A 25,084-nucleotide genomic window follows, 5' to 3' on the forward strand; every position below is an offset into this window, starting at 1 on the left:
AGACGCATTGACGAAAACTGATGATGTACGCCGTCAATGTGAATGGCATCACTGTGTGAAACACTAAATAAGGCAAGATGTGTTCACTGTTTTCCACTTGGCCGCCAGGTGCTCTCTAACGACGATGACGAGGCTTAGCGACATCGTCATCATCGAACTCAGAAGCTATAAAAGGAACAACAACAGAGGAAGGAGTCGTCAGCATAGAACGTTGGAGTGGAGGACTGTTCCGGACATTCATCAACGCCGGCCGCCACCCAGCGTCGCCTGAAATCCTGCGCCAGGCTCCGACAAATGTGGTCTTCCCAGTCAGCGTTCAGTGGTGAGTGCATTGCACTTTTGTGATGGGGAGTGCTCTAAAAAACGTGTTCGTTCAAAGCCTATCTCAACTCTACAACTCATTTTTCGCTCGCCTTCCATAGATCAGGCGCAGATTTTCAGATGAGGCTTTTTGTCGGCCTGAGGACTATTCGATGTGATGGAGCTACAGGTGTGCATTCGGTGTCAGAAGGAGCTGCACCAGTTCCCAGTGATATGGGCCCTCGTGAAAAAAGCGCGTGCCGCGCGTTTATTGGCAGTGTTCGACACGAGGAAGAGTGACTGCGCGTCTCCATGGTTGTGCCAGGCAGGGCAGGCCCTTACGAGGTTACGTGCCCATGTGCCGTGGCGTCGCATAAACTTTTATCGCGTTCGACACACCGAAACAAGATTTGTAATGCGCGTCCGTGGTTCTGCCACACCCGAACGCCTCGGGTTACCTAGTCGTACGAAGCAGACGCGTATGTGGCGTCTCAAAATGTGTTCGTGACGACGAATCGAGGTTTACGCCGTGGTTCCGCCACATCCGCACGCAGTTTCTTGAGCCTTAATTAGGCTGCGTCTGGCGTCGCTTACAGCGTGATATTATGTTCGAGGAAGCGCGGTCGGACATAGAGCGCGCCTCTTTGACTGCGCCGCGTCGGGCGTATCTCCCGGTCCTTGCGTACTGGGCGTCTCTTGCGCTGCGTAGAATATCTCATTACCGTGTATTTTCTGCGCCGGACGAACTTGGTGCCGAGCCTTATCAGCTCTGGCGTCTCTCGAGCCGTATAGATTGTAGATTGTTCTCGTGAGTAACGCAACGAAGCTCGACTTAGAGCGCGTCTCTGACAGCGCCGCGCTGGATTCCTCGCCGAACGACGCAACTGTTGTCTGTTGGGCGTCGCATTATTTTCAGTCGTGTTCGGTATGACAAACGGTCATTTAGAACGCCTCTCGGTTATTGTGCCACGACAGGTGCCCCGTGTTACAGAGCCCTGTATTAACTCGGTGCCTTGTACATAATTGTAGGACAGAATTGAATTTTAGTCGAGTCGGTTTTGACCAAGTAGCACTTCGAACGCGTCTCCCTGATTGTGCCACGACGGGTGTCCCGTGCTACTGGTCCCTGTTGGAACGGATGCCTGTCTGATGCCTAATATAATTTTTAAGGCGAAAGCCTTTCATGGCTCCTGCTCGCGGTGTCCGTCCGTGCGCTGGAATCGTGCCAACTGTGGCCTCTCCTCCGCGCAGCGGCGCAACCTCCTCCCCGCCTTAGCAACCGGCGCGCCGGTGGGGGACGCAGCTGTGCGTAGCAACCATGACGTCACACTAGTGGTAGAACGAGCGCGCGCGCGTCGGCGGTGGCAGCTACACCGACGCTCCTTCGCCAGACGTCTCGTCGCAGTCGAGTGCGTGAGACGCATGGCTCCGAAGCGACCCAGGGATTCTGCGCCATGCGGATCGGGGAAGGGGCAGTGGGTTGACCACAAGGCTTTCGCCAAGCACACTTTTAAATTTCCTGAGTGTCTTCGGTAAATTTTTTTATCGCGTTCGATACAACGAAGGGACACAGAACGCTTTGCGGTTATTGTGCCATGGCAGGTGCCCCGTGTTACAGAGCCCTGTATTAACTCGGCGTCTTTCTGTTACAAAATTGTAGTACAGAATTGAATTTTTTGTCGTGTGAGGTATGATGAAGTGGCACTTCGAACGCGTCTCGCTGATCTTGCCACGACGGGTGCCCTGTGTTGCGGGGCCCTGTTGGAACCGATGCCTGTGTGGCGCCTAATAAATTTTCTGTCGTTTTAGATACGACCAAACGACACTTAGAACGCTTCGCACACACCACATAAGCTGTTGCAGAACGCTTTCCGAAATGGGTGATAGACCTTCTTTCTTTACTCAGAAAGTTCCCTTCGGCACTCATGAAGAAGGAATGCTGGCTAGAGGAGGACTACTGTCTTCTCCCAGTTCGCTACCCAGTTCGTCTCTGAAAAAAGCTTAGAAATGTTCCGCGATGATATTAGCAAGGCAGATTTCTCTGAGCTGTATTCTATGCAAGACTGCAACGTTGCCTATGAATTGTTTATTGATACTGTGAAAAAAGTGTACGCAAAGCATTTTCCATATGTAACCAAAAGGCAATCCACACGTATAAGAAAACCATGGATTACACGTGATTTATTAAAGCGAATAAAGGAAAAAAACAAAATATACAATAATTTTATCAAATGTAGGGATCCTGCAGTGTTTTCAACATTTAAAGCCTATCGAAATAAGCTAAACAAAGATATTAGGCTTGCTAGAGATCGATATTTCTGTGAATATTTTGAAGGATGTGGTAATAATTCAGACCTGCTATGGAAAAAACTTAATTCGCTGTTGAAGCCCTTGAGAAAGGAAGGCGCCATTGAAACCATAACATGTGGCGATAATGACCTCACGGGTGCCGCTGTGTCGAACGCTTTTAACAGCTTTTTCACAGACGTCACAAGCATGCCTTGTGGCAATATTGACTACCCCTACATTAATGATCGCTTAGAAAATAGCTTGTTCCTTCATTCTGTTTCTGAGGCTGAGGTTGTGTCGGCATTTTTGGAACTTTCTAATAGTTCGGCCTGTGATGCGGACGATATCCAGGTCAAGCCAATTAAGTTTGTTATAGACATATTATCATCGCCACTAAGTTATTTATTCAACTTATGTTTTTTTAAATGGCATATTTCCAAATAAAATGCAGGTGGCTAAAGTAGTAGTTATTTACAAGAAAGGTGACAAGAACTCCCTTGGAAATTACAGACCTATTTCTTTGCTCCCTGTCTTTTCTAAAGGTTTAGAAAAGCTTATCTTCTCTCGACTGCAAAAATTCATAGAAAAAAATGATATTATAACAGGATGGCAGTTTGGATTTCGGAAGAATAAATCCACTGAGCTTGCGCTTCTTCACGAGAAAGAATATATCCTGAACAGTTTTGAAAAGAAACATATCGTGCTAGCTATCTTCGTAGATTTCAAAAAAGCTTTTGATTCTCTAAATCACGAACTGCTGATTAGAAAGCTTGAAATGTATGGAATTAGAGGTCTTCCTCTGCAACTTTTAAACTCTTATCTTTCTAATCGTGCACAATATACAAGCATTAATGGTATTGAGTCTTCTTTAAAGAATATAAAATGTGGAGTGCCACAGGGTAGCATATTGGGGCCTTTGCTCTTCAACTTATTTATTAACGACATAGTAAACATCACCGACCAAGCATTGTTTTTTATTTATGCAGACGACACAAGTATTTTCCTCTCAACGAATGACTGCGATTCCCTGATAGACAAAGGAAACAATATTTTATGCCAACTAAACACCTGGACAGAACTAAATGGGTTAAAAATAAATGTGAATAAAAGCAAGGCTGTTATCTTCCGACCACGGAATAAACTTCTGTATACAAATAAAAAGCTACTACTTAATTCAGAGGAGATTGAGATAGTAGACAAATTTAAAACACTTGGAGTCGTCTTTCACGAAACAATGTCATGGGACCATCATGTAGATACTATCTTGCCTAAACTCGCTCGAGTCGTAGGACACCTATATCGCCTGAAAACAATGCTTCCTGCGAGGATTAAGGAGTTCATATACAAATCTTTGTTTTTGTCCCATTTGAATTATTGTCACCTTGTCTGGGGCATGACCATTCTGAATAATCTTGACAAAATTTATCTACTTCAAAAGAAAGCGATAAGGTGCATATTCCAGCTTAGTTTCAACCAGCATACAAGCCAGTACTTTGAAGATGCATGTATTATGAAAATTTTTGACATCTATAGTTTTCAACTGCTTTCTAGGTATAAGAAGGAGCTACTTCGTCATATTGATTATTTGGGTACACTGGCCTGGCTAACGCCGAGCGAGAGGCTGTATAACATTAGACAACACTCCCCGTGGCAGACTAAAACTCCAAGAACAAACTATGGATTACAAATGATTGCCTTCCAGCTGCCTAAACACCTAAACACGTTACATCATAAAAATATTGACATAATTAGTACGCCAATCCGTGACCTTTGTAAACATTTCCTGTGTTTCAAAAATTAGTCTGGTTTTATAATCTTTTCATTTTTCCTTTTTATTCAAAGTTTGCATCAAAAGTTTGTAGTACTATTTTTGTTATTGTGATACTGTTGCACAATATGTATTTTTTGTTCCCCTGATGCCTTTGTATGTGAAGGGGCCGAGGGCTCGTCAAGCCTTGCTGGCTTTTTTCCTCGGCCCTTTTCATCGTTTTGATGAATAAATCTCTATTATTATTATTATTATTATTATTATTATTATTATTATTATTATTATTATTATTTCTCTTGCATCAGCAGGAGGCCTTGGCGGCGGGGCCCTCGGTGCAGATGCAGAGGGCGCACGGGTCGGCAGTGTTCACCTGCGACTTCGTCACGTGGGTGTTGCAAAGCTGCTGTGCCACGCTCTCTCGGCAACCAGGCAGCGGTGGCAGCCCGACCACGGCATCAGGTGAGGAGGACCGCGAACCGCTCGGCCGTTCCCGGGCCTCACTTGAGTCGCGTGGTTAGGGGGATCGGGTATGCCATTTTCGTTACCAAGTGCTCCGGATTCACACAAAAAGCTTGGCCTTGATATACCAATTGTTCTTCTTTAGGCAGTCAAATATGCGTCGGAATAGTCCATGAGTAATGGTTTATGGTTTAGGGGTTTTAACGCCCAGAGCGACTCAGGCTATGAGATACGCCGTCGTGAAGGGCTCCGGGTTCTTTAACGTGCACTGACATCGCACTCTACACGGGCCTCTAGAATTTCGCCTCCATCGAAATTCGACCGCCGCAGTCGGGATCGAACCCTCGCCTTTCTGGTCAGCAGCCGAGCGCCGCAACTACTGAGCCACCGCGGCGGCGTCCATGAGTAATTTCCTGGCTAGAATGAGATTACAACACATGTAATTCACAACGATAGACTCGCAGACTACGGAATGTGAAGTGCGCCAGCCTATTTGCGGTATGAAAAGGCGTCGTGACCATGGGTGATCCTATTTTTATTTTTGATCTGTATCGTGCTACAAGGTCCTCAATCAAGACATTTTCGCACTCCTGAGAAAAGGGCTGAGGTTTTTATTTGATGCCTCGAGATCCATGCGCAGCCAAGGGTAGCCGCTGAGACTAGCTGACGTTCTTTAAAGGTTTTGTCTTTAGTCATTTCTAAACTTTTTTTTTCACTGTTACTACTAGGTAGCAAAAACTGTTTAGGCCCTCTACACCACCGATCCCTCTCCACATTTTTATGAAATTGTGCAAGAACCTTTTCCAATACCGTGTGCTTGGTGCATGACGGCCTTCGCTGCCTATGTGCCATTAAGGCTCATGGTGGGCCTCAGGTGGTTTAGAGTGAACCAGATACTTGGAATTTGGTGTCGATCACTAACATCATCAGGCTGATTACGCCCACTGCAGGGCGAAGGCCGCTCCCATGTATCTCTATTCAACTTTGTCCTTTGCCAATTGCGGCCACTGCATCCCCGAAAACTTCTTAATCTCATCCGCCCGCCTAACTTACTGCCGCCCCCCTACGCTTGCGTTCTCTTGAAATCCACTCCGTTACCATTAAGGACCAGCGGTTATCTTGTCTTCACATTACCTGCCCTGCCCAAGCCCATTACTTCCTCTTGATTTCGACTAGGATGTCATCATTAACCCGCGTTTGTTCCCTCACCCAGTCTTCCCGCTTACTGTCTTTTAACCTTACACCTATCATTTTTATTTCCATAGCTCGCTGTTTTGCCCTTAAGCTGAACCCTTTCGTTAGCCGCAACTTTCGTGCCCTATGCGATGTCACGGCACGACAAGAACTCCAGGAGGTGGGAATTATCCGAAGCCTCCCACTAAGGCACCCCTGACAAAAGCCCGAGTCTCTTTGGAATGGTAATCCTATAAAACCAACCGAATGTTCTATAATATTTTGCTCACCGATTCAAACCTACACAAATTTTTCGACAGGGCATCAGCACTTGAGCTGAGCGCTACCCATCATAAAAAAAAATTCAGGGGGCACTTTGACTGTCTAAGAGGCGAAAGCGTTTACCGCACCACTTTGACTGCTTCTGTGGCACTGGTGACGTTACCACTCGGTGACATCACACCTAATTAACAAGTAATTATTAAGTGATGACTAATCATTAATCAATGACTAATTACTAATTAATGACGCTTAAGCTTCGCTGTTAGGAGTGAAACGCGACAGCGTGTTGCAGTGCTGCCATTGAGCCCGCGGAATGCCAATGCCACCACCCGTTCGGCGCGATGCCTTGCCCTCTGAACGCAAGGCTTTTTGAGGAAAGGAAATGGCGCAGTAATTCTCTCTAATCTCGCTGGGCACCCGAACCCCACCACAATGGAAGGGAGGAAGTGGGGGTGAAAGAAGAAAGAGGTGCCGCAACGAAGAGAATGAAAATTGTATTCGAGGAAATTAAATGCTGTCTCACATATCTCGGTGGACACCAGTCATCCGTTTGGTTGACAGCTTGCGCTGGATGTAACACTGGACGGACGGGAGAATGAGCAATTAAAGGCTCTTTTGCCTTAATACGTACACTCGAAAGAGGTCTGCATAGATCTCCAATGCATATAGATGTTCCAGATTTATCCGGAACCCTGCGCTATGGTGCCCCGCGTTGTGTGAGTCGCTTCGGGACATCAAACGTCCCACACCACACCATCACGCCACACCACACGCCTTTACACCACACCACACTCACGCCGCACCTTACCGCACCGCACTCACCGTACAGTACCATAACCGTACCGAACCGTACCGTACCACTCCATTCCTTACCATATCGTATGTTGTTTTTTTTTTCGAATACCGCTGGACGAGTGCGTTGCAACTGTGCCACTAAAGTTCTCTTTTATTTCGTCTTGATTTGCAGCTTGAGCCCCAGCCTGTGCCTGGAGCGTTATCGCCACGTGGGTGCCACCGACGCCCGGTTCTCATCCAGCAGCCCGCTCTGCGGCAGCAGACAGTCCCAAGGTGAGGATCACTGCCCATGGCTTTGCCCACGTAGCGGACGCGAACACGACTCCAGAGTCCATTGTCTGAAGGCCCTAACCAAAGAACTGAAGAAAAGCCTAGAGATATCCGTAATTCGGTACTAGCTTGAAATCCGATGCACAACACTCAGAATCAGGGCCCACTTGCACGAAGCAAATAAGACAATCTAGTTTCTGGTCTAATCTTATTCGCGGTCTAAACCCTCTTTCGGTGTTGAGAAAATGCGCGTAACTTGTTCACATCGTCGGTGGACGCCTCAAGCAGGCCACAGCAGGCCACAAACGCAGACTTAAACCATGGGAGCTCTTTTTACTCTGCGTTCGTGGCGCACTTGAGGCGTCAACCAACATTTATGCTCCTCTCTTTTTATCAATACCAAGAGAAAGTTTAGATTCCGAATAAGGCTAGACTGGGAGCTATACTGTCTTATTTGCTTGGTGCAAGTGGGGCCAGGTTTCCGTGAATCATCAGTTATCAGAGGAGTGTACTACACTACTGTGACATTTTACTCACTGTAATAAGCGTGCATAGTTGTGGCTCAAATATAAAGGCGGTCCATCTAGTTCGACCCAAGATATTATAGAGGCGGTAAAACATAGGTTTTTATTTCGGCAGATGTTTCTGAGCACTCCCGTATTCTAAATACCCGCATCCGTTGTTCAGCTTAATCACTGTAATTACGAAACTGCTCAGTCGGCGCGAAACACCTTTCTGGTGAGATGTGCTCTTTTTTTTCAATTATGCATTGAGAAAGTGTTAAAGCTGTTCTCATCATTTTGGCCTAGTTCTGTGCACGAGAAACCAATCGAGGGGGCATGATTTACAGGATGATGCAATACGACTAGCCTTCAAAAACTAGTGCGGCGGGACTAGTCAGGGTACTACGTATCTGTCATGTTCATCATTTGCTACTAATAAGCTGTGTCTGCCGAACCAAGAGGTCGCACATAAAGGAACAAAAAACTTCTGGGGAGCGTACCCGACTTATTTTCTAAAGAGGAGCAAAATTAATTTTCGCCATTAAGTAATGGCACCTGTTTCTAGTTTCTTGTCGGTAGCGATGTGATTTCTAACAGTGGTTTCCACTTCGCATAGCGGGGGGCCTTATGGCTCAAGCGGCCGTCGGTGAGCTCACCGAACAAATGAAGACGCTACCATCGTCTGGAAGGCAGACGTCCGCAAACTGTCGGGTGAGTGTCTATGTTCGGGGTGAGGCTCTTGGCATCCTCTCTCTGCACACAAACGCGTTCTCCTAGTATTTTGCGGAAAATTTCTTGCTCATACTAAAAGCTGTTGCTGACAGCCTGACAAAGGCGCGCAAAACCACCAACAAGGCAGTAGGTGATCTCTTGATCATGCAGAATATTAAAGTAAATGAAAAAGCCTTACATGCATTAGATGACTAAAAAACATACTAAAAAACATGGACAGCGGCAAAGTCAGAGCATGCATTAACAAGAATTACATTTTGAAAGGAATCCTGAACGTTGAGCTGCCCGCAAAACCTTTCGGCTGAACGAAGCCACTGAAAAGCTTGATTTCTTCGCAGCCTTAACATGCAGCACAGCCTGTATAATTTGTTCTGGTATTTTCTGGCCTACTCGTACACCTCAGTGGTCTGTGTTAGAGCGCCTCTAATAAGAAAAATCTGTGTGATGCGATACATTTTTACATGTTTTGTCATAAAAATCCTTAGTTATCACAAATATACCATTCAGAATGTATCACAGTGTATCAATGTATTAACAATGTATGACATTTTATAACTTGTATATTTTTATATTTTGTAACTACGCTTGTATGAGGTTATAGCATAATTAAGCTTTTTTTAGTAGCGCGCGCGGTTCCAGGCAGCGGCAAAATTAAGCTTTCGTGGTTACCTCAGATTTCGAAAGCTATTGTGGGCGTCTCCGAGACCGGGATACTAGCCTGAACGCCAGTGGCAACCTGTTACCCGCGTCGCAGGCAGCAGCCAGAGAACCCGTGGCATCTGGACCCCCCGATGCCGAGGCAGGACATCCACGGGCGGAAGTGCTTTCATCGCGTGGGTGCCATGGAAGAAGCCGACGGTCGCTTTCCTCTCCATCACAAAAGAAAGTGGGGAAGAATGCTCAGGGTGAGGAGGACCATGAAATGTTTGCCCAGTTACAACCTTTCTCCAATCGTGTGGCCAGCCTAAATACGCGAGCGTCCCTTGTTGCGATAGAACAGGCCGCTTACACCTAGGAAACTTTCTAATCTGGCTAATGCTCTGACTTGTGCGCATTGTAAGGCCTGCAAAAGCTGAAAACTCGGTGTATATTATGTCTTTACTTCGACAGTTTCTAGTCAGCCGACAACTTCTCGTCAGCCCACTCAGCTCCGAGTCAGCTAGGCCTTGTCAGCTCCGCTTTGAAAGCTTACTCGGAACGTTTTTTAGAGCAAAAACCTCTACTCCTCTCATGATGAGCCAGAAGGTCGTCTGCCTCTTAGATTTGACCTCTAATGGGAGGCGCGTCGCATGCGCAAAATCGCGCGTAGCAGGTGCATAATGTCCACCTTTGTCGCCATAGCTGCGCGCTTTGCAATCATGTCCACCGATGAGCTGGCTGGCCGCTGGTCGGCCGCTCCTCCTCGCCAGTTGTGTCATGTGATGTGTCACGTGATTACTTTTTGAGCTTGGCAGTCACTTCCTCTGCAGGGCAGGCCGCCGATCTAGACGCTTGCTCTAGCGCTTGTGGTGCGTGGTGCCTCACTTGATATGCGCTCGGTGAAACAATTTGCTCTCGCTGAAGTCTTGAAACGATAAAGACGAGCCATAGTTAAACCGTGTATAGCCCTGCTTAACACAGCTTTCGGTCTTTGTATCCTTGCTGAGCTGAGCTGTGCCACTGCCACTTTTTTCTGGCATGTCACGTTCATGGAAACCGAGCATGGCAACGGGATAGAGATACTTGTGATAGTTTTGAGATGGTAGTTTAGGTTGCGGCTGCAGGGAAGACTTTAGTTACCGTCTGAGGCTCCCAGGAATGTTGTGCAGAAAATGAAGGTGAACCCTTTTCTCCGCCGCAGTATAAGTGGTCACCATCTGGCACCGAAAGAAAACGATGGGCTACTTTTGGGTACTCTTGACCTCTGTTCAGCTACTAACCAGAACTGGCCGAGGGCAAACAGCTTAGGCAACTCTCGCTGCTGGCAGTGTTTAATGCAGGCGAGGTAACACACCTGTCAACATCATATTGTAACGCACTTGTTGACGAAGGGGGCTTTAATACCAAGTGCGAAGACAGACAAGGCCACGCAAGCTGGGGCAGCAAAGGAGAGAGATTCACACGGCGCGAGCCCTACTTCGTCGTCGTCAGCTATGCACCACCTGGCAGTGCTAGGTGGCAATATCGTGTCTTCTATAGATGACTGCTCCAGTTTAATGTCAGCCTCATGTTGTGACCACCATTAACGGGACATGAATGACTTCGCAGAGCCTTTGATATTCCCTTGGTGAACAGTAATACCCGCTTGTGATGCTGAGTTATAGACCCTGTAGTAAATATGGACATGCGCTACAAATAATGTTGCATCCTGTTGAGTACTCCAAAGGCGCCCGTGCACTCGGCGATGTGAGCTCATACTAACCCTAGATTGTCTGTCAGAAACCCTCGATTGCGGCGTTACTCATAGCCCAAGTGGCACTTCGGAACGTGAAAACCCATAACTGAAATTTGATTGCACTCAATAGCCAGTAACGTAAATGTTGCAGTAGAAGCCTTTTCTGATGCGATTGTTCTTTGACGCACTCATGGTGCGACTGGGGCACCAACATCCTCTTTCCTGATGCTCAGCTGGACTTTCTGGCCAGCCTACCGCCAGTACTGGAGCAAAGCGCGCCTGCTGGGCCTGGACCGTTATCGTCACGTGGGCGCCACTGAGCTCCAAATCCTGCCCAGCACCCATTCCTTGCCCACTGCGTCGGAAAAGGCGTGCTGAAGGTGAGGAAGACTGACGCGACCATTGCTCCATCGTCCATCCTCCAACGGGTGTAATAATGTAAGGCACAGTGTACAAGGCTCCTCTCATACAAGATGGGCATTGACTTCATTGAAACTTGTCACACAGTCACATGTCACACAGTGACTTGTCACACAGTCACTTGTCACACAGTCACTTGTCACACAGTCACTTGTGACGACTGAAAGATGTTTGGTTTTGGTTTGGTTTTATGGGGTTTAACGTCCCAAAGCGACTCAGGCTATGAGGGACGCCGTAGTGGAGGGCTGCGGTTAATTTCGACCACCTGGGGTTCTTTAACGTGCACTGACATCGCACAGTACACGGGACTCTAGAATTTCGCCTGCATAGAAATTCCACCGCCGCGGCCGGGATCGAACCCGCGTCTTTTGGGTCAGCACCGCGGGATCGAACCCACGTCTTTTGGGTCAGCAGCCGAGAAACATAACCACTGAGCCACCGCGGCGGACGAAAGAAGTAGTCGCGATTATTCGAATAGTGCAACAAGTGATACACTGACCTCAGTTCATAACCATCCTTCTCAATTCAACAAATGAGCAGAGTTCGCCAGAGCCACTGAGGCGATCGTAGTTTTAGGCTCTCGGACTTGTAAAATTTGTCAGCGTAATTACACGCTTGCGAGGCGTGTACGAATGGCGAGGAACTTTCCGTGCTACGATTTGACCCTAACCTAAAGTTTCTTTCATTTCTGTTAGTGAAAGGGATGAGTGATGTGGTCAGTTTTACCTCATATTCGAAAAACAAAAAAAAAACTTGTTTTCTGTGGTTTAGAATAACAATAAACCATGGAAGGAACCGAAGGCTTAGTGCAACCCATACGACGCCAAGGCAGCAACACTGCTTAAATACATGCCTTCTTCTCTGAACTGTTTTTCATATTTCCGTTACTAAACACGTTCTGCGCAAGTCGCGACGCTACAAAGCAAGGACACTAATGGATCGCCCAAGCAGAACAGGTAATTAGCCAAGTATTGTAAACGTATTCGTAAAGGCCGGTCCAGCAAGGGACCAATGTGAAACCATCGATGCGCAATATTGGGGCCGATAATCTGTGCTGCTTGAAGTAAATAAAAGTGGGATAAAATTACGAGGAACTTTAGCGGCTAAAATGGTGAAAGGGGAAAGCCTGAGTGCTGCATTGTACTACGCGATTGTTCACTTCACATTCTGTTGGTGCATTAATTAACTGCCAATTAATGACGCTTAATCTTTGCCTTTGGGAGTAGCGCTGCCAGGGAGTCCACGGAACGCCACCACCCGTTCAGCGCGATGCGTTGCCCTTTGAACTCAACGCTTTTTAAGGAAAGGAAATGGCGCAGTAATTCTCTCTCATCTCGGTGGACACCTGAACCACACCGTAGAGGAAGGGAGAAAGTGGGAGTGAAAGAAGAAAGAGAAAGAGGGGCCGTAATGAAGCAAATGAAGATTGTATTTGAGGAAAGGAAATTGCGCAGTAACTCTCTCATATATTTCGGTGGACACCCGTCAAAATTCGCGCGAAGTGACGTTTCGACCAATCTGAAACGCGGACAAATTTGCTAACACGTCTTGATCATGATAGTATGAGCCATTAAAGGCTGTCGCCTTAAAATTCTGTGTGTTAGCAAGTGTTCGACGTAGCATCGATTGCCAGCGTGTGATGAAATGGTTTGTCACATTGCTGCTTGCTTTCGTACCAGGGAGGACCACTGGTGCAAGCGGCCGCGGCAGAGCTCACCGAGCCGCCCCTGTCTGGAAAGCTGTCGTCACGTGGCTGTGTGGCTGACACAGGAGCCGGGATTTTTAAGACCGAGGTGAAGTATTTATAATGATATTTCCTAAACATGCTCATTTTCTGGCCACACTGCGGCGGAAAATAGTTTTCTTTATACAAGGTGTCCCAGAGAAATGTAACCAAGCTTTTGAAGTAACACGGAATCTCCTAGCCACATGAAACGGACTGAAGGCTGCATGGAGTCCCATGACCTAGTCTGCACCATTTCTTCCGTTCTTGACAGTTAATGAGTTACGACTAAAGTTAAAAATGTCCCCTCTTCGGCTGCGCCAGTTGAAATCCTCTCTTAAGATCTCGTAGAGGGGAATTAGGTTGATGATGATAATTGTAGGATGCTTCTTGGAAATTTGTTTTGCTCAATCACATTGCAAGAGGACACTTCTGGAGAGGTTAAACTTTTTATAACAATTAAAAGCACAAAGGAAGATACAAGCAAGGAGAAAACATATTTACACTTGACTGGCTCGTACTTCTACGTGACCAAACCAGCCCTCGGTCCTGTTGTTGTGACTGAGAGAAGGATGAAAAGGAAATTGCACGGGCCTGCTACTGGCTCGAGCCAAGCCACCACCGCTGCCACGTGCAGATAGAGGAGAGTTAAAAGATCAGAGGAAGGAGAGAGAGGAAAGGAAAGACGCGCGTCGCAGCAACAACTGCGTCCGCCGGAGCGGACGCTGCTGAAAAAACAGATAAGAGGCCGAAGCCGCGCTCGCCGAAGCGAGAACAGATCCTCGGTCCTGCCGAAGCAGCTGGTTTTAAAACCAATGCCCCCGCCCTCGGTGGGAGAATAACCAATCAGGTACTGTACAAACATCCACCCAATAACTTATTGGGGAAAGGAAAACACACCCAATGAATGATTGGGGAAAGAAGGTAGCCCCTCGCGACACCGTACACATATGTACACTTTCTACTATCACTGCTGCGAGCTTCGCGAACATTCACTTTCCCACTTTCCCAACGTCCGGATGACCCAAGTTCCAGGACTTCAATCCATCTGTTTCTCATCGTCGCTCCTCATGCCTGCAGCTAGCGTAACAATACGTCAAAGCACGCCGCTGCCGACATGGCACAAAGCCACGCACTGTGACGCGGGTTAGCCTCGCCGTACACACGTGCGCACACGATGCCACCTAACGACTCCGTCCATGAGGGGAGATTGACCTTTCCCGTAACGGCGCTGTCCGGCGCCCACCGTATCCCGCTGGGTTGAGCTCTCCCTCTTCTGTGCGGTTGTGCGGAGGGCCCAAGAGAGAACGTAATGGGCATTCCAATAACGCGACCGGATGCGGCAAACAAAATACAGCACCGCGAACTTCACTACTAATTAGCTAACTTCTTAATTACTGACTTGAGGAACAAAGTGTCAAAGAAAGAGATGTAGATTCCGTAGCGTTTCTATTACCGCATCGTAGCGTTTTAAATTAGACGCAGTGATCTGTGCGTGAACTGAGTGCTGTTGAGAGTTGTTTGAGCTGGTCTTCGTATTCTTTTTCTTTTGCAAAGTTTCTTAAATAGAAAAAGCTATTTAGTTAGCTTCTCGATATTGCTTGCGGGAGAAAACACGTGAATTCGGAACTTATACCGTTTCGCAAAACAGGAGACTGAAATGTTTATAACAAGGCACCGCGTACGTATATCTTTCTGTCAGGCGCCCAAAAACAAATCCCGCCAACAGGATAGCAGTGACTAGTGCATGTATTGGAGCCGCCGCAAGCGCTAAGCAACGTTGGAGAATTGCAGTTTGTATATGCAGACGTTGTCACCCAAACGGACAGCCGTGCGAGTTGTCCAGCCCCGAAGCTTGTGACCGGGGGAGGTGGCCTTAGAAAGCGCGTGGCTGAGGTATTGGCTGGGATATCACCTGGGCGCCCTCCATAGATAAGCGGTGCTGAAGCGACGCGGCGACCACGTGGTAGGTTTTGCTTTCCGCGGGCTTTCGCTTTTTCGTCCCGTAAAAATATGTGCATGAATGGCGCCTTGTTCTAAATATTTCGGGGCGCTGTTTCTCAACGCTATCTGGGACTGACGAATTTGCACTTCTTTGTTGAGCCGTGAATTTGGACTTATCCTTGAAAGCAGCTAGCGCAAGAAACGAGACGACACAGAGAGAAACACACCACTTGGTGTGTCCTCTCTCTGTCGCCCTGCTTTCCTGTGCCAGCTGTTGGGCTTCTTTCCTGGAGGCCGGTGTTTAAGCTTAAAGTAAGAACTACGCAGAACAGAACGTTTACTGGACGATATGTCGCACGGCTTTTAGCAGCACACGCATAGTTTCGCTCGCATTGTACACTGTCATTTCTAAAAACTTCGTGCGTTTGACTAAGACGCTTTGCATAGATTAGTATTATGATTTGTAACATGTCGATTTTCAGTATTTCAATATTTCGGGAGATATATATAACCGCAGCGGTGGCTCAGTGATTATAGCGCTCGGCTGCTGACCCGAAAGACGCGGGTTCGTTGGAGGCGAAATTCTAGAGCCCCGTGTGCTGTGGGATGTCAGCGCACGTTAAAGAGCCGCAGGTGGTCGAAATTTCCGGAGCCCTTCACGACGGCGTCCCTCATAGCCTCAATCATTTTGAGACTTTCAACCCCCATAACCGTAATATCTCAATACGTAGTCTTGATTGTGGCTACAGGGTTTCTTTCACAAGGCGCTAAGAAAAAAATGGCTGAGGCTTAGCTAAGGTTAAGCCTAGTCAGATGCGAAGCATATTGATGGCTAGGCTTGGTAATACATGGCTTTCCTTGGTTGAATACTTGGTCATTTTAATACAACCACTAGAAGCCTTCGTCGTGGGGGAAGACAACGGCATGGCTACAGCGGAACGCCGACTAACCCCTAGACGCGCGTTGGGTGAGCGCCTGGATTGCCACGGAAGCTACGTCCGCCTGCCCGGTGGAGCGAGCGTTTCACCTACACCGAGTGTGAACGCGCGTTCGAAATGCGCGGGAGTGTGACGTCACCATACCACGTGATTCACACGGCGTGCAACCGCAGCGACGGCACGAGTTGGAGCCCCGTCTCTAATCTGTCGTGACGTCATTGTGTCACGTGGTGGGCACGGCGTGCAACCGTCACGAAGGGCTTGAAAAAATTGGCAGTGGCTTAGCTCTGCTATGCCAGGATATACGTAGCGTGTGGTGAGGGTGAGGTGTCCACATCTCGGTGGACACCTGAACCAGAGGGAAGGCGCGTAACGGCCTTCTTGGAACAGTGGACACCTCAACCATGCAAGCTAAGTGGCGGTAGTGACAGGTGTGCGCTGTATGCGTTCGCATTGACAAGTTTGGGTCAGGAACGCGGTGCTGAAGCCATAGGCCGTCGGCGTTCAGTGTGTTTATTGGTATTGGCGTTGTCAACGCCACCTGTGCGTAGTGACGTCACTTGCTCCTCGTGCATGCGCAGCACGGCTCTCCGGGAGCCACGCGAAACGGGTCAACCTTGGCCAGTGTAGCTCGCGCTGCAGAAACATCATTTATAGGAATCGACAAATCGTGATACCAGTGCCGGGCAGGGCACATGAGAGTAGATGTCTTCGTGCTCCACGCAGGTGGTGTCGGGTGTTCTGGATGTGCCACGCCGACGCAGCCGAGTGAGCGGAGCCTTCCCGAGTTTCCGTGTCTGTCCTCAACTTGCAGTGCATTGCTGCTCCTCATCTGCCTGCAGCGGTGAGTGGACGCCGATACGATCTGCGCGTAATCTGGAGCTTTTGTAGTCCTCGGGTACACCCATACTACAGGGATGCGAGTGGCTGCAATTCGCCTGTTTCGCTAGGTTGCTCTGCGCATGCGTGCCTCTTCTCATTGAGCTCCGCTGGTCATGTTAGTGACAGGTACGTGCGACAGATGGCGGCAGCTCTCAAGCACACTAATTCAGTGAAATAGAAGCATAGTGTAGAACTATGGATACCGTAAAAGGCAGATCAAGAAGGAATTGCTCTGTGATAACTCAAGAGGCAGCGCTGTACTCTTTGAAGCTAGGTCAGGGTGTCTTAAACGCGCAGCGACAAAAAAAATAACGAAGATGACACATCTGCTGTGTGTGGTAGAGCTGTAGAAACAATCGAGCAGCTCGTACTCAAGAGACGCCGTAGTGGAGGGCTCCGGAAATTTCGACCACCTGGGGTTCTTTAACGTGCACTGACATCGCACAGTACACGGGCCTCTAGAATGTCTCCTCCAAAGAAATTCTAGAGGCCCGTGTACTGTGCGATGTCAGTGCACGTTAAAGAACCCCAGGTGGTCGAAATTTCCGGAGCCCACCACTACGGCGTCTCTCATAGCCTTAGTCGCTTTGGGACGTTAAACGCCATAAACCAAACCAAACCATCAAATGTAATGATATCCATCCGGATGTCGATGCAGGCACAGTTACTCTTCCTGATGCCCTAGGTTTTAGATATCCATCCGGATGTCGATGCAGGCACAGTTACTCTTCCTGATGCCCTAGGTTTTAGAGATAGCAATGGTCGCGCAAATAAATCTGCGCTGGAAGTTAGGAAAAAGCGATTGGAAGATTGGTGGCTGAAAAGGAGACAGGTGGCGCGGCTGTATTCGCTAGTACCCGCCGCGGTGGCTCAGTGGTTAAGGCGCTCGGCTCCTCACCGAAAAGCCGCGGGTTCGATCCTGGCCGCGGCGGTCGTATTTCGATGGAGGCGAGATTCTATAGAGGCCCGTGTGCTGTGCGATGTCAGTGCGCGTAAAAGAACCCCGAGTGGTCGAAACTTCCGGAGCCCTTCACTACGACGTCTCTCATAGCCTGTCTTTTTGCGATGTTTAACCCTCATGAACCTAAACCTCGTATCAGTGTGGTTAAACCCGCACAGGAACTCTCGTCATTCAGAGGCACAGAGTGCACAGGCTGCATTTTTCGCAGCAAGCAGATCAGTGGCGTCATTTATTAAGCTGAAGCGAGATGTACCTGAACGACTAACGCGCCCAGCGCTGTAGATCGGCTACCCGAGCAGCGCTCGGGGCAGAAGAGCCGCAAGGAGCACAGCAACAAAAAAAAGTTTCAGCATTTTTGCGAAATTGCTTGCTGCTTGCAAACGGATGGCTTGCTGACACACAAATTTATGAGAGAATCTTGATATTGCTTCAGCTTCGACTATCACCCTTGTGGTGGTGTCGCTGCACTTAAGTAGAAAGGCCGTTCTTTAAAAGGCAGGTGTGCAGTTTTTACATGGGCAGCAGTGTTTGCTTAGCTCACGCCAATTAACATCTTAGATTTCTACGATGTTCTTGTAGCCTTGTATTCAAGCCGCGGCGGTTGTATTTCTTTGGAGGAGAAATTCTAGAGACCCGCGTACTGTGCGATGTCAGGGGACGTTAAAGAACCCCAGGTGGTCGAAATTTCCGGAGCCCTCCACTACGGCGTCTCTCATAGCCTGAGTCGCTTTGGGACGTTAAACCCCATAAACCAACCAACCAGCATCTCCCCGTCTGGCCCATATAGATATTATATGAGAGCGACACATGACATAGCTTCCGCGCAGGACGAACGGGCAGCAAGCCACAAGCTTCGTGGTGAACGCGCCTTGGATGTGCGCTGCGTTGTTCGCCGCTCAACACATCATTCCTGCGTCCACGAACGGCCCCACTGCGCCCGTACTAGACGAGCGGGTGGCGCTTTAGGAGGCGCTAGGAGGCGCTGCCGTCGCGCGCTATCTGTTGGCGCAGTGGTATACATGGAGGAAAAAAAACTAAGGAGGGAGCGTCCGGCGACAGCCTTGAAGCCTGGTCTAAACAAGTAAAGATATAGCAAAAAAAAGAGTGTATCCCCCCGTGATCACACCACGTGATAGCGTGCGGTAAAGTCTAGCCCCGTTGAGCGCGCGCATGCGCCGATTAGCGCGGCAGACTAATTGTAGGGCAACTTCCTTGCTGTAGCCTCCCGCGCCGCGGGTCGCGCATACGCGCGCACTAAAACATACCAGAATCAAAACATAAAGGACTGCCTCGGAGAGCGAAAAACTGAGGGAGAAAACGACTTCAAAACAACTCGGCTTGCGAACGCTGGCCGCGTGACGTCACGCTCCCTCCTTAGTTTTTTTTCCTCCATGGTGGTATACATTGCGAGGAGGAGGATGGAGTGGTTTTAGTGGGCGGCTCGTGATGGCGCTACGTGCGCGCCAAGCGTAGGGTGCCTCGATGCAAGCGCCGCCGTTCAGGGTGGCGACAACATCGCGGGCGCCGCCTTATTGAATCACACGGGATTAGCTGCGCTAGTGTATGTAACGGCGCCACTCTTACTCTCGGCGATCGTGAGAGTGCTTTTCACTAGAACAGTCTTTTTCATCAACATCGCACTGCGTATCTTTTCACTCATAATAGCCATTTTAACTTCCGAGGTTCGAAGACGTAATTGCATGACTTAATTTTACAGCCCCAGGTGGTCGTGGTTGAGCATTTACTGTTCGCTCTGCCAGTTTGAAAAACGCGCTAATATTTTAAAGATCTGTTGCCGGGCAGGTGCTGCTACTCCATGCGGATAGAAGAAATTGCTGCCTCTTTTTTTTCCCACGATATTTTGGATTTTAATTCCCACGGTCTGTTAACGCCCGCGTCTCGTCAGCCGCCCGAGCGCTGCAGCTGGTTTCGCTATCGTCGCGCGTGCTGTTTCCGTTTCTTCTGCTCGCAAACACTGGTGTCTGTCTGCTTTCTAATCTTTCAAAGGGTAACTGCGAGTTGCTCGCCCGTTTATTGCTCACAAGGGCGCAATTAGATCTGCTTATGGGGCGGGCGCTGGTATATACAAATGATGCCGCCGTACACCGACGTTGCCACTGCTCTTGCGTTTTCTTTATCGAGGCCAAAGAAAACGAATCGCCCCTCGTTGGCGATAGCATAAACGATTACTGGAAGTTTCTCACTCGTTTCATTTTTATGAGGGGTGCACAATCACCGAATGTTTTTGCGTGCGCTCGCATGCACACTTCGCTTGCGCCCTGGACAAACGAACCGGTTGCTCTCCCGCGATTCCTCAGTTTGTGAAACACAATTTTACGCATATTTTTTCATATTTTTTTGTTCAAGCCAATCGGTATTCATTAATAAACCATGCATGTTAACCTGCTCAAAAAAGGGTGGATTTTAGTCATTAAAGAACTGCAGTAATACTGAAAATTTTAAATTCGAAATCGAATTAATCGACATTGAAAAGTCACGCTTTCGACCATAGAGGGTTTTGCTAAAAAAAAAAGGCGTTTTAACGTTGGCTATCCGAGTGTTTCCTATTCGGTCTACAAAATTGTGTGCTGATGGGTTAGGCTGTTCGAAAAATAACTCCTACCTAAAAGTTGATTTTTATTACTGATGAAGACCAATATGTAATATAGCTTTTCAGCCTAGCCCCTTACAGAGGGCACAGAGAACAAAGCAGAAGACAATGCAAATTATTAATTTAACGCCAATTGTAATTGCAGGTCGTGAAAAAACACGAACTGCAATATAAGTAAGCAAGACATTGGGACAGAAAATTGGGGCATGTACCGTGGGGTGTAACCTTAAAGGAAAACATAAAAGCAAAGCATGAAAAAAAGTTTCAAGCCACGAAATAAGTCAACAAGACTTAAGGGAAAAATGTTGTTGTGCACAGTGTGGTGTAACCTTCGCCGCAAATACGAAAACAAAGTATGAAAAAAAAAGATGCAAACCACGATATAGCAGAACGAGACAGAGTGGTAAAAAACACAGTGGGGAGTATGGTTTGGTTTATGGTTTATGGGGTTTAACGTCCCAAAGCGACTAAGGCTATGAGAGACGCCGTAGTGGTGGGCTCCGGAAATTTCGACCACCTGGGGTTCTTTAACGTGCACTGACATCGCACAGTACACGGGCCTCGAATTTCTCCTCCAAAGAAACTCAACCGCCGCGGCCGGGATCGAACCCGCATTCCTCGGGACAGCAGCCGAGCACCATAGCCACTGAGCCACCGAGGCGTCCATTGGGGAGTAACATTTAAAGCAATATACTCTAGCGCTGATCCCGCTTTACTTGAGCTTCACATTTTTTCCTTCGCTCGGAGCCTCGGGGGAAGCAAAAACAGCGTAGGCCTTTACGCGTTGACCCGGCGCACATTGGCACACAACAACCCGTCATGCTGCCTCGGTGGACTTGCCAAGCTCCTCAGTCATGCGGTAGACCACTGTCAAACAAATAAAGCCACCAGCGATCGTCCGCAGCCACTGGGCCTCGAAAAACGGAGGCTCAGCTGCAAGCAACTGAGACCAGCCCGACCGACCGCTGTGATTCAAAATGGCGCCGCAGAGAGAGAGAGGCGGCGTTGGAGCGGTCAAAGGATGGCACCACCCTGAACGGCGGCGCTGGCATCGAGGCCCCCTAGCCAAGCGAAGAGGAAAAGTAGCGGAAACTTACTTTGCCACTCGCTTAACTGCGACGTCTATAATTTCCATGCCCATAATTACTAATATACACGACAGTACCTACATGTCTCTAAAGAACCTTTCTAAGAGAACACCGCATTCACTAGACGCGCCTTCGTTCACTCCAAACCATCGAGCTGGCGTGGTGGAGTGGTTAGCGTGCACCTCTCGCACTCCTGAAGCGCTAGTTCGATTCCCCAACTCGACCAATTTCCTATTCGGTTTCATGTATTAATTCTTCAGGAATTTTTCGCTTACGGCCAACGCCGCCGAAGACGACACCGGCTTTTCTGAGACACGGGGCCGTCAACGATTTCGCTTTAAAACTGCACATCGGCCTTTGAAAAAAAAAAAAAAAACGGCCGTTCTACACAAGTGCCGCGACACCACCGCAAGGGTGACAGCAGAAGCTCAAGCAATATCAAGATTATCTGATAAATGTGTCAGCAAGCCATCTGTACACCTTAAAAAAAGAGTTGATTTTTCTAAGCGCTCATGAGCATGCCAGTGACTCGAGGCAAGGCTAAGCAGCAACGAGATTGCCACCGGACTGGGCCGATATAAGCCAGTTGAAGACAATAAACCGGGCTGTCAGTCAGCGCCTGTGTTTGTGTCAATCTTTCTTGTCCGTGCTCCGACCGCGCTGTTGTTGTCAAGGCACTCACTTTCTCTAATCCCCGCTACCTAGGTAGTTAGAAAATTCAGCTCTTTTTATTCTTTCCCTGTTCCCAGAACTTCTGGAGCCGCCTGTACATTGCCTCTACAAGCTTGGTACCCAATAACCGGAATACTGACGTTGTGACTTTGTACGTTAGCAGCAGCAAGAGCCCGTATCGGCCTGACCCTGGGTACAGAAGAAGAGGGTGTATGCTTCGGCTGTGCGGTCGTCACGTGGGTGCTACAAGCGGCCTGCCCGCTGCTGCAGGATACCTGACACCACCAAGCAACCCAGCGTATAGTCCACACCAGAATCGGTAAGCACGCGGTTTGTACACGGCTCCATTCGTGCGCTTCGAGTAAGCGTCTGAGTGGCTGCAAGTTGTTGCCATCATCGTCGCAGCCTTCCTCACACTACGCGGACGGATGAGTGACTTTTGATAAGAGCTAATGTGGTATCGTCGAGGATAGTGAAAAGATAAGTGTGTATCGCGAACACAAGTGGGGAATTGTCTCTTTTGTGTTGTAAGATTTTCAGCGCAATCTTATTCGAATATTTATGATCTTAGCAATTTTCCCATTGCAGAATATTCTGAAAGTAGTGAAGGAACCCCTTGGGCTCCCTGCAACATTCTTACCACAGCTTCAGGATTAGATGATGCGGCAGAGTGGCTTTCAGGACCGACGAGAGACGTCGGCATATCCTTTCCAGAACCCCCAACATTGCACATAGTGTATATGCCGCCCTACCCCTATCCTTTCTTACTATCGCACCCGCCTGTGTACTGTGCGAAGTCAGTGCGCATTAAAGAACTTCAGGTGGTCGATATCTATGGAGCCCTTCACTTCCTACGGTGTCCGTCATAGCCTGAGTCGCTTTAGGACTTTAAGCCTCCATAAACCTCAATCTAAACCTACTCTGACTTTTTTTTTGGCCCCACCGCGGTGGCTCAGAGCTCATGGCGCTCGGCTACTGTCCCGAAGGACGCGGGTTCGATCCCGGCCGCGGCGGCGGAATTGCGATGGAGGCGAAATTCTAGAGGCCCGTGTAATGTGCGATGTCAGTGCACGTTAAAGAACCCCAGGTGGTCGAAATTTCCGGAGCTCTTCACTACGGCGTCCCTCATAGCCTGAGTCGCCCTGGGACGTTAAGTTCCAATAAACCAATAAACCAATCTCCGGCACAAAAAGAGTCAAAAGCAACTCATCGAAAGATCCCGGAGAGCAGCCTACGCCAATGGGGTTCCGGACTGAGAGCTCCAACCGCCTCTACAACCTCCTAAACTATTTCATTAAAATATTTTCATCACCACCGGCACGGTGAGGATAACGAAAAAACGTTTCCCTTTCAAGACTCTTGGTAGCATGCAGCTCTTGTCTTCACATACCATGTTGGGAACTTTGGCACAGACAGCCAACATAAGGCCACGTGACGCCAATAACTCACTGTCACGTGTCATCACGTGACCAGCGCGAGGCACTTCACCGTGTGCCTGCTGCCGTAGTATTTATTGGTAGCGAAGGTTGCCACAATGTTTTAGAGCGCAGCTCTTTGGCGCCCGTTCCTGTGTTTCGTGACGTCGCCGTTGTCCCTCGTAACCAGCTCCGCCTAGCTGCACGCGCTCCTGGCGCCATTTCTCCCCCACGCCCAAGCCAAAGCGCTTAACCGCCGCCGTTCGCCACTACGAAAAATCTACGAGTTGCAGCCTTGCAAAACGCACCCGTTTTTGCTTCCATGGGCGGCAGCTATTGTACCACTTGCTGAGGCGCACCAATTTAGGTCTCCCGCATCTCCCTGCGTCTGCGGCGAAGAATACAGTGCTCGGGTAATCCTGCACAAAATAGGGACAATCGTTGTCTCCGTACTCACATACTGCTTGCACGAAACGCTTTCAAAAAAGCAGTCTGCTCCCTGAGTTGAACATTAGGATCGCAAGCGCAAGCATACAGACTGGTAGCACATACAAACGTCACTGACTTTTTAGACAAAAAAAAGTATACAATCATAAAGTCTGCAATTTATATTTGTATGTACCGCCCTGATTTGGCTAGCCTAAGAGCAGCTCCAGCGGTTCTCTTCGTAGCAAACCAACTCCGCTTTTAAATAAGGTATCGGATTCACCAGACAGCGAAACTACGTTTCCATTCAAGCGATAAAAATGCTGCCCCACTGGTTATCGCGATCTGCTATCAAGCGCACGGGTCGCTCGACTGCACTTTTGCATCCGTATATCAGCCGATTATTAGGTAGAGTTCTCTCCCTGTTTCGTGCCTGTTTTTTCCTGCGTTTATTATCTTTCGCTTGTCTCCTCTCACCCAGACTGGGTGCCCTTCTCGGAAGCCAAAGCGTGGCCAGATCGCCGCCGCACCGTCCAGCAGCCGCCTGGAGAAGCCACCAGCGCAACGGAAGAGGTCTGCTCGGGCAAAGAAGGTGAGGATCCGTGGGGTCGCTTTCTTTTCACCAACACACTATGAGATGGCCCGAATTCTGCCTGTCCGCATTTGTAAATACACATTATACGGGCGAAGTCATGGATTCCTCAAATGAGCGTGCGAAGTGCGACGACGACGCAATTTTATCGTTAGGCGTGGCAGCTTCTAGCCTTCCCGTTGCTAATCCTGAATTGCAGGGATTGGTGCTGTTTCCCACCTCCAACAGACGCTGAAGCCAAGCCAAGCAGTTACTGAATTCAGAGTGGTTGCTTGGAATTTTTGGCTATGGAAAGAAAAATGTTAGGTGTAACTTAACAGATTGCAAGCGGGCGCAGTGGGCGAGGGAATAAACGCTGGTTAATGACATCATGACCGAAATAAAGAGCAGGAAATGGGCTTGACAACCGCAACTCCTTAAACGTAGCGGAGTGGATTCCTAGAGAAGGCAAGCGTACGTAGCAGGGG

The 25,084-nt window shown here is 48.6% G+C and overlaps 3 protein-coding genes across 9 annotated transcripts in view; all 3 read left to right on the plus strand.

Moving 5' to 3' along the window:
* The window catches only part of LOC149348566 (uncharacterized), a 237,716-nt gene that overhangs the window by 199,363 nt on the left and 13,269 nt on the right, over nt 1–25,084 (plus strand). Inside the window, exon 8 of one of the 4 annotated variants that reach the window (XR_016292780.1) lies at nt 22,348–22,464. The exons of the other annotated variants lie outside the window; for them this stretch is intronic. The gene's annotated coding sequence lies outside the window, so the exon portion shown is untranslated. Of the gene's footprint in view, nt 1–22,347; nt 22,465–25,084 lie in introns of those variants that run through there. 4 annotated transcript variants of the gene reach the window in all.
* The window catches only part of LOC149348569 (uncharacterized), a 216,527-nt gene that overhangs the window by 145,314 nt on the left and 46,129 nt on the right, over nt 1–25,084 (plus strand). The gene's annotated exons all lie outside the window — the stretch shown is intronic.
* Nucleotides 70–24,620, plus strand: LOC149348575 (uncharacterized). Of its 4 annotated transcripts, none has more exons than XM_089588185.1 (8): nt 72–322; nt 4,663–4,816; nt 7,239–7,339; nt 8,456–8,550; nt 9,326–9,476; nt 11,179–11,325; nt 22,345–22,503; nt 24,507–24,620. In XM_089588185.1, exons 1-7 carry the CDS (start codon nt 295–297, stop codon nt 22,461–22,463), a joined length of 795 nt encoding a protein of 264 aa, XP_089444311.1. In that variant the 5' UTR covers nt 72–294; the 3' UTR covers nt 22,464–22,503; nt 24,507–24,620. The 4 variants fall into 4 exon arrangements, with proteins under 4 accessions (XP_089444314.1, XP_089444311.1, XP_089444312.1 ...); XM_089588186.1 differs by having other exon boundaries at nt 4,666–4,816; XM_089588188.1 differs by lacking the exon at nt 4,663–4,816 and having other exon boundaries at nt 70–308.

The sequence above is a fragment of the Amblyomma mixtum genome, chromosome 4, assembly GCF_055824585.1.
Source record: "Amblyomma mixtum isolate Tamu chromosome 4, ASM5582458v1, whole genome shotgun sequence".
In the NCBI taxonomy this organism is placed as follows: domain Eukaryota; kingdom Metazoa; phylum Arthropoda; class Arachnida; order Ixodida; family Ixodidae; genus Amblyomma; species Amblyomma mixtum.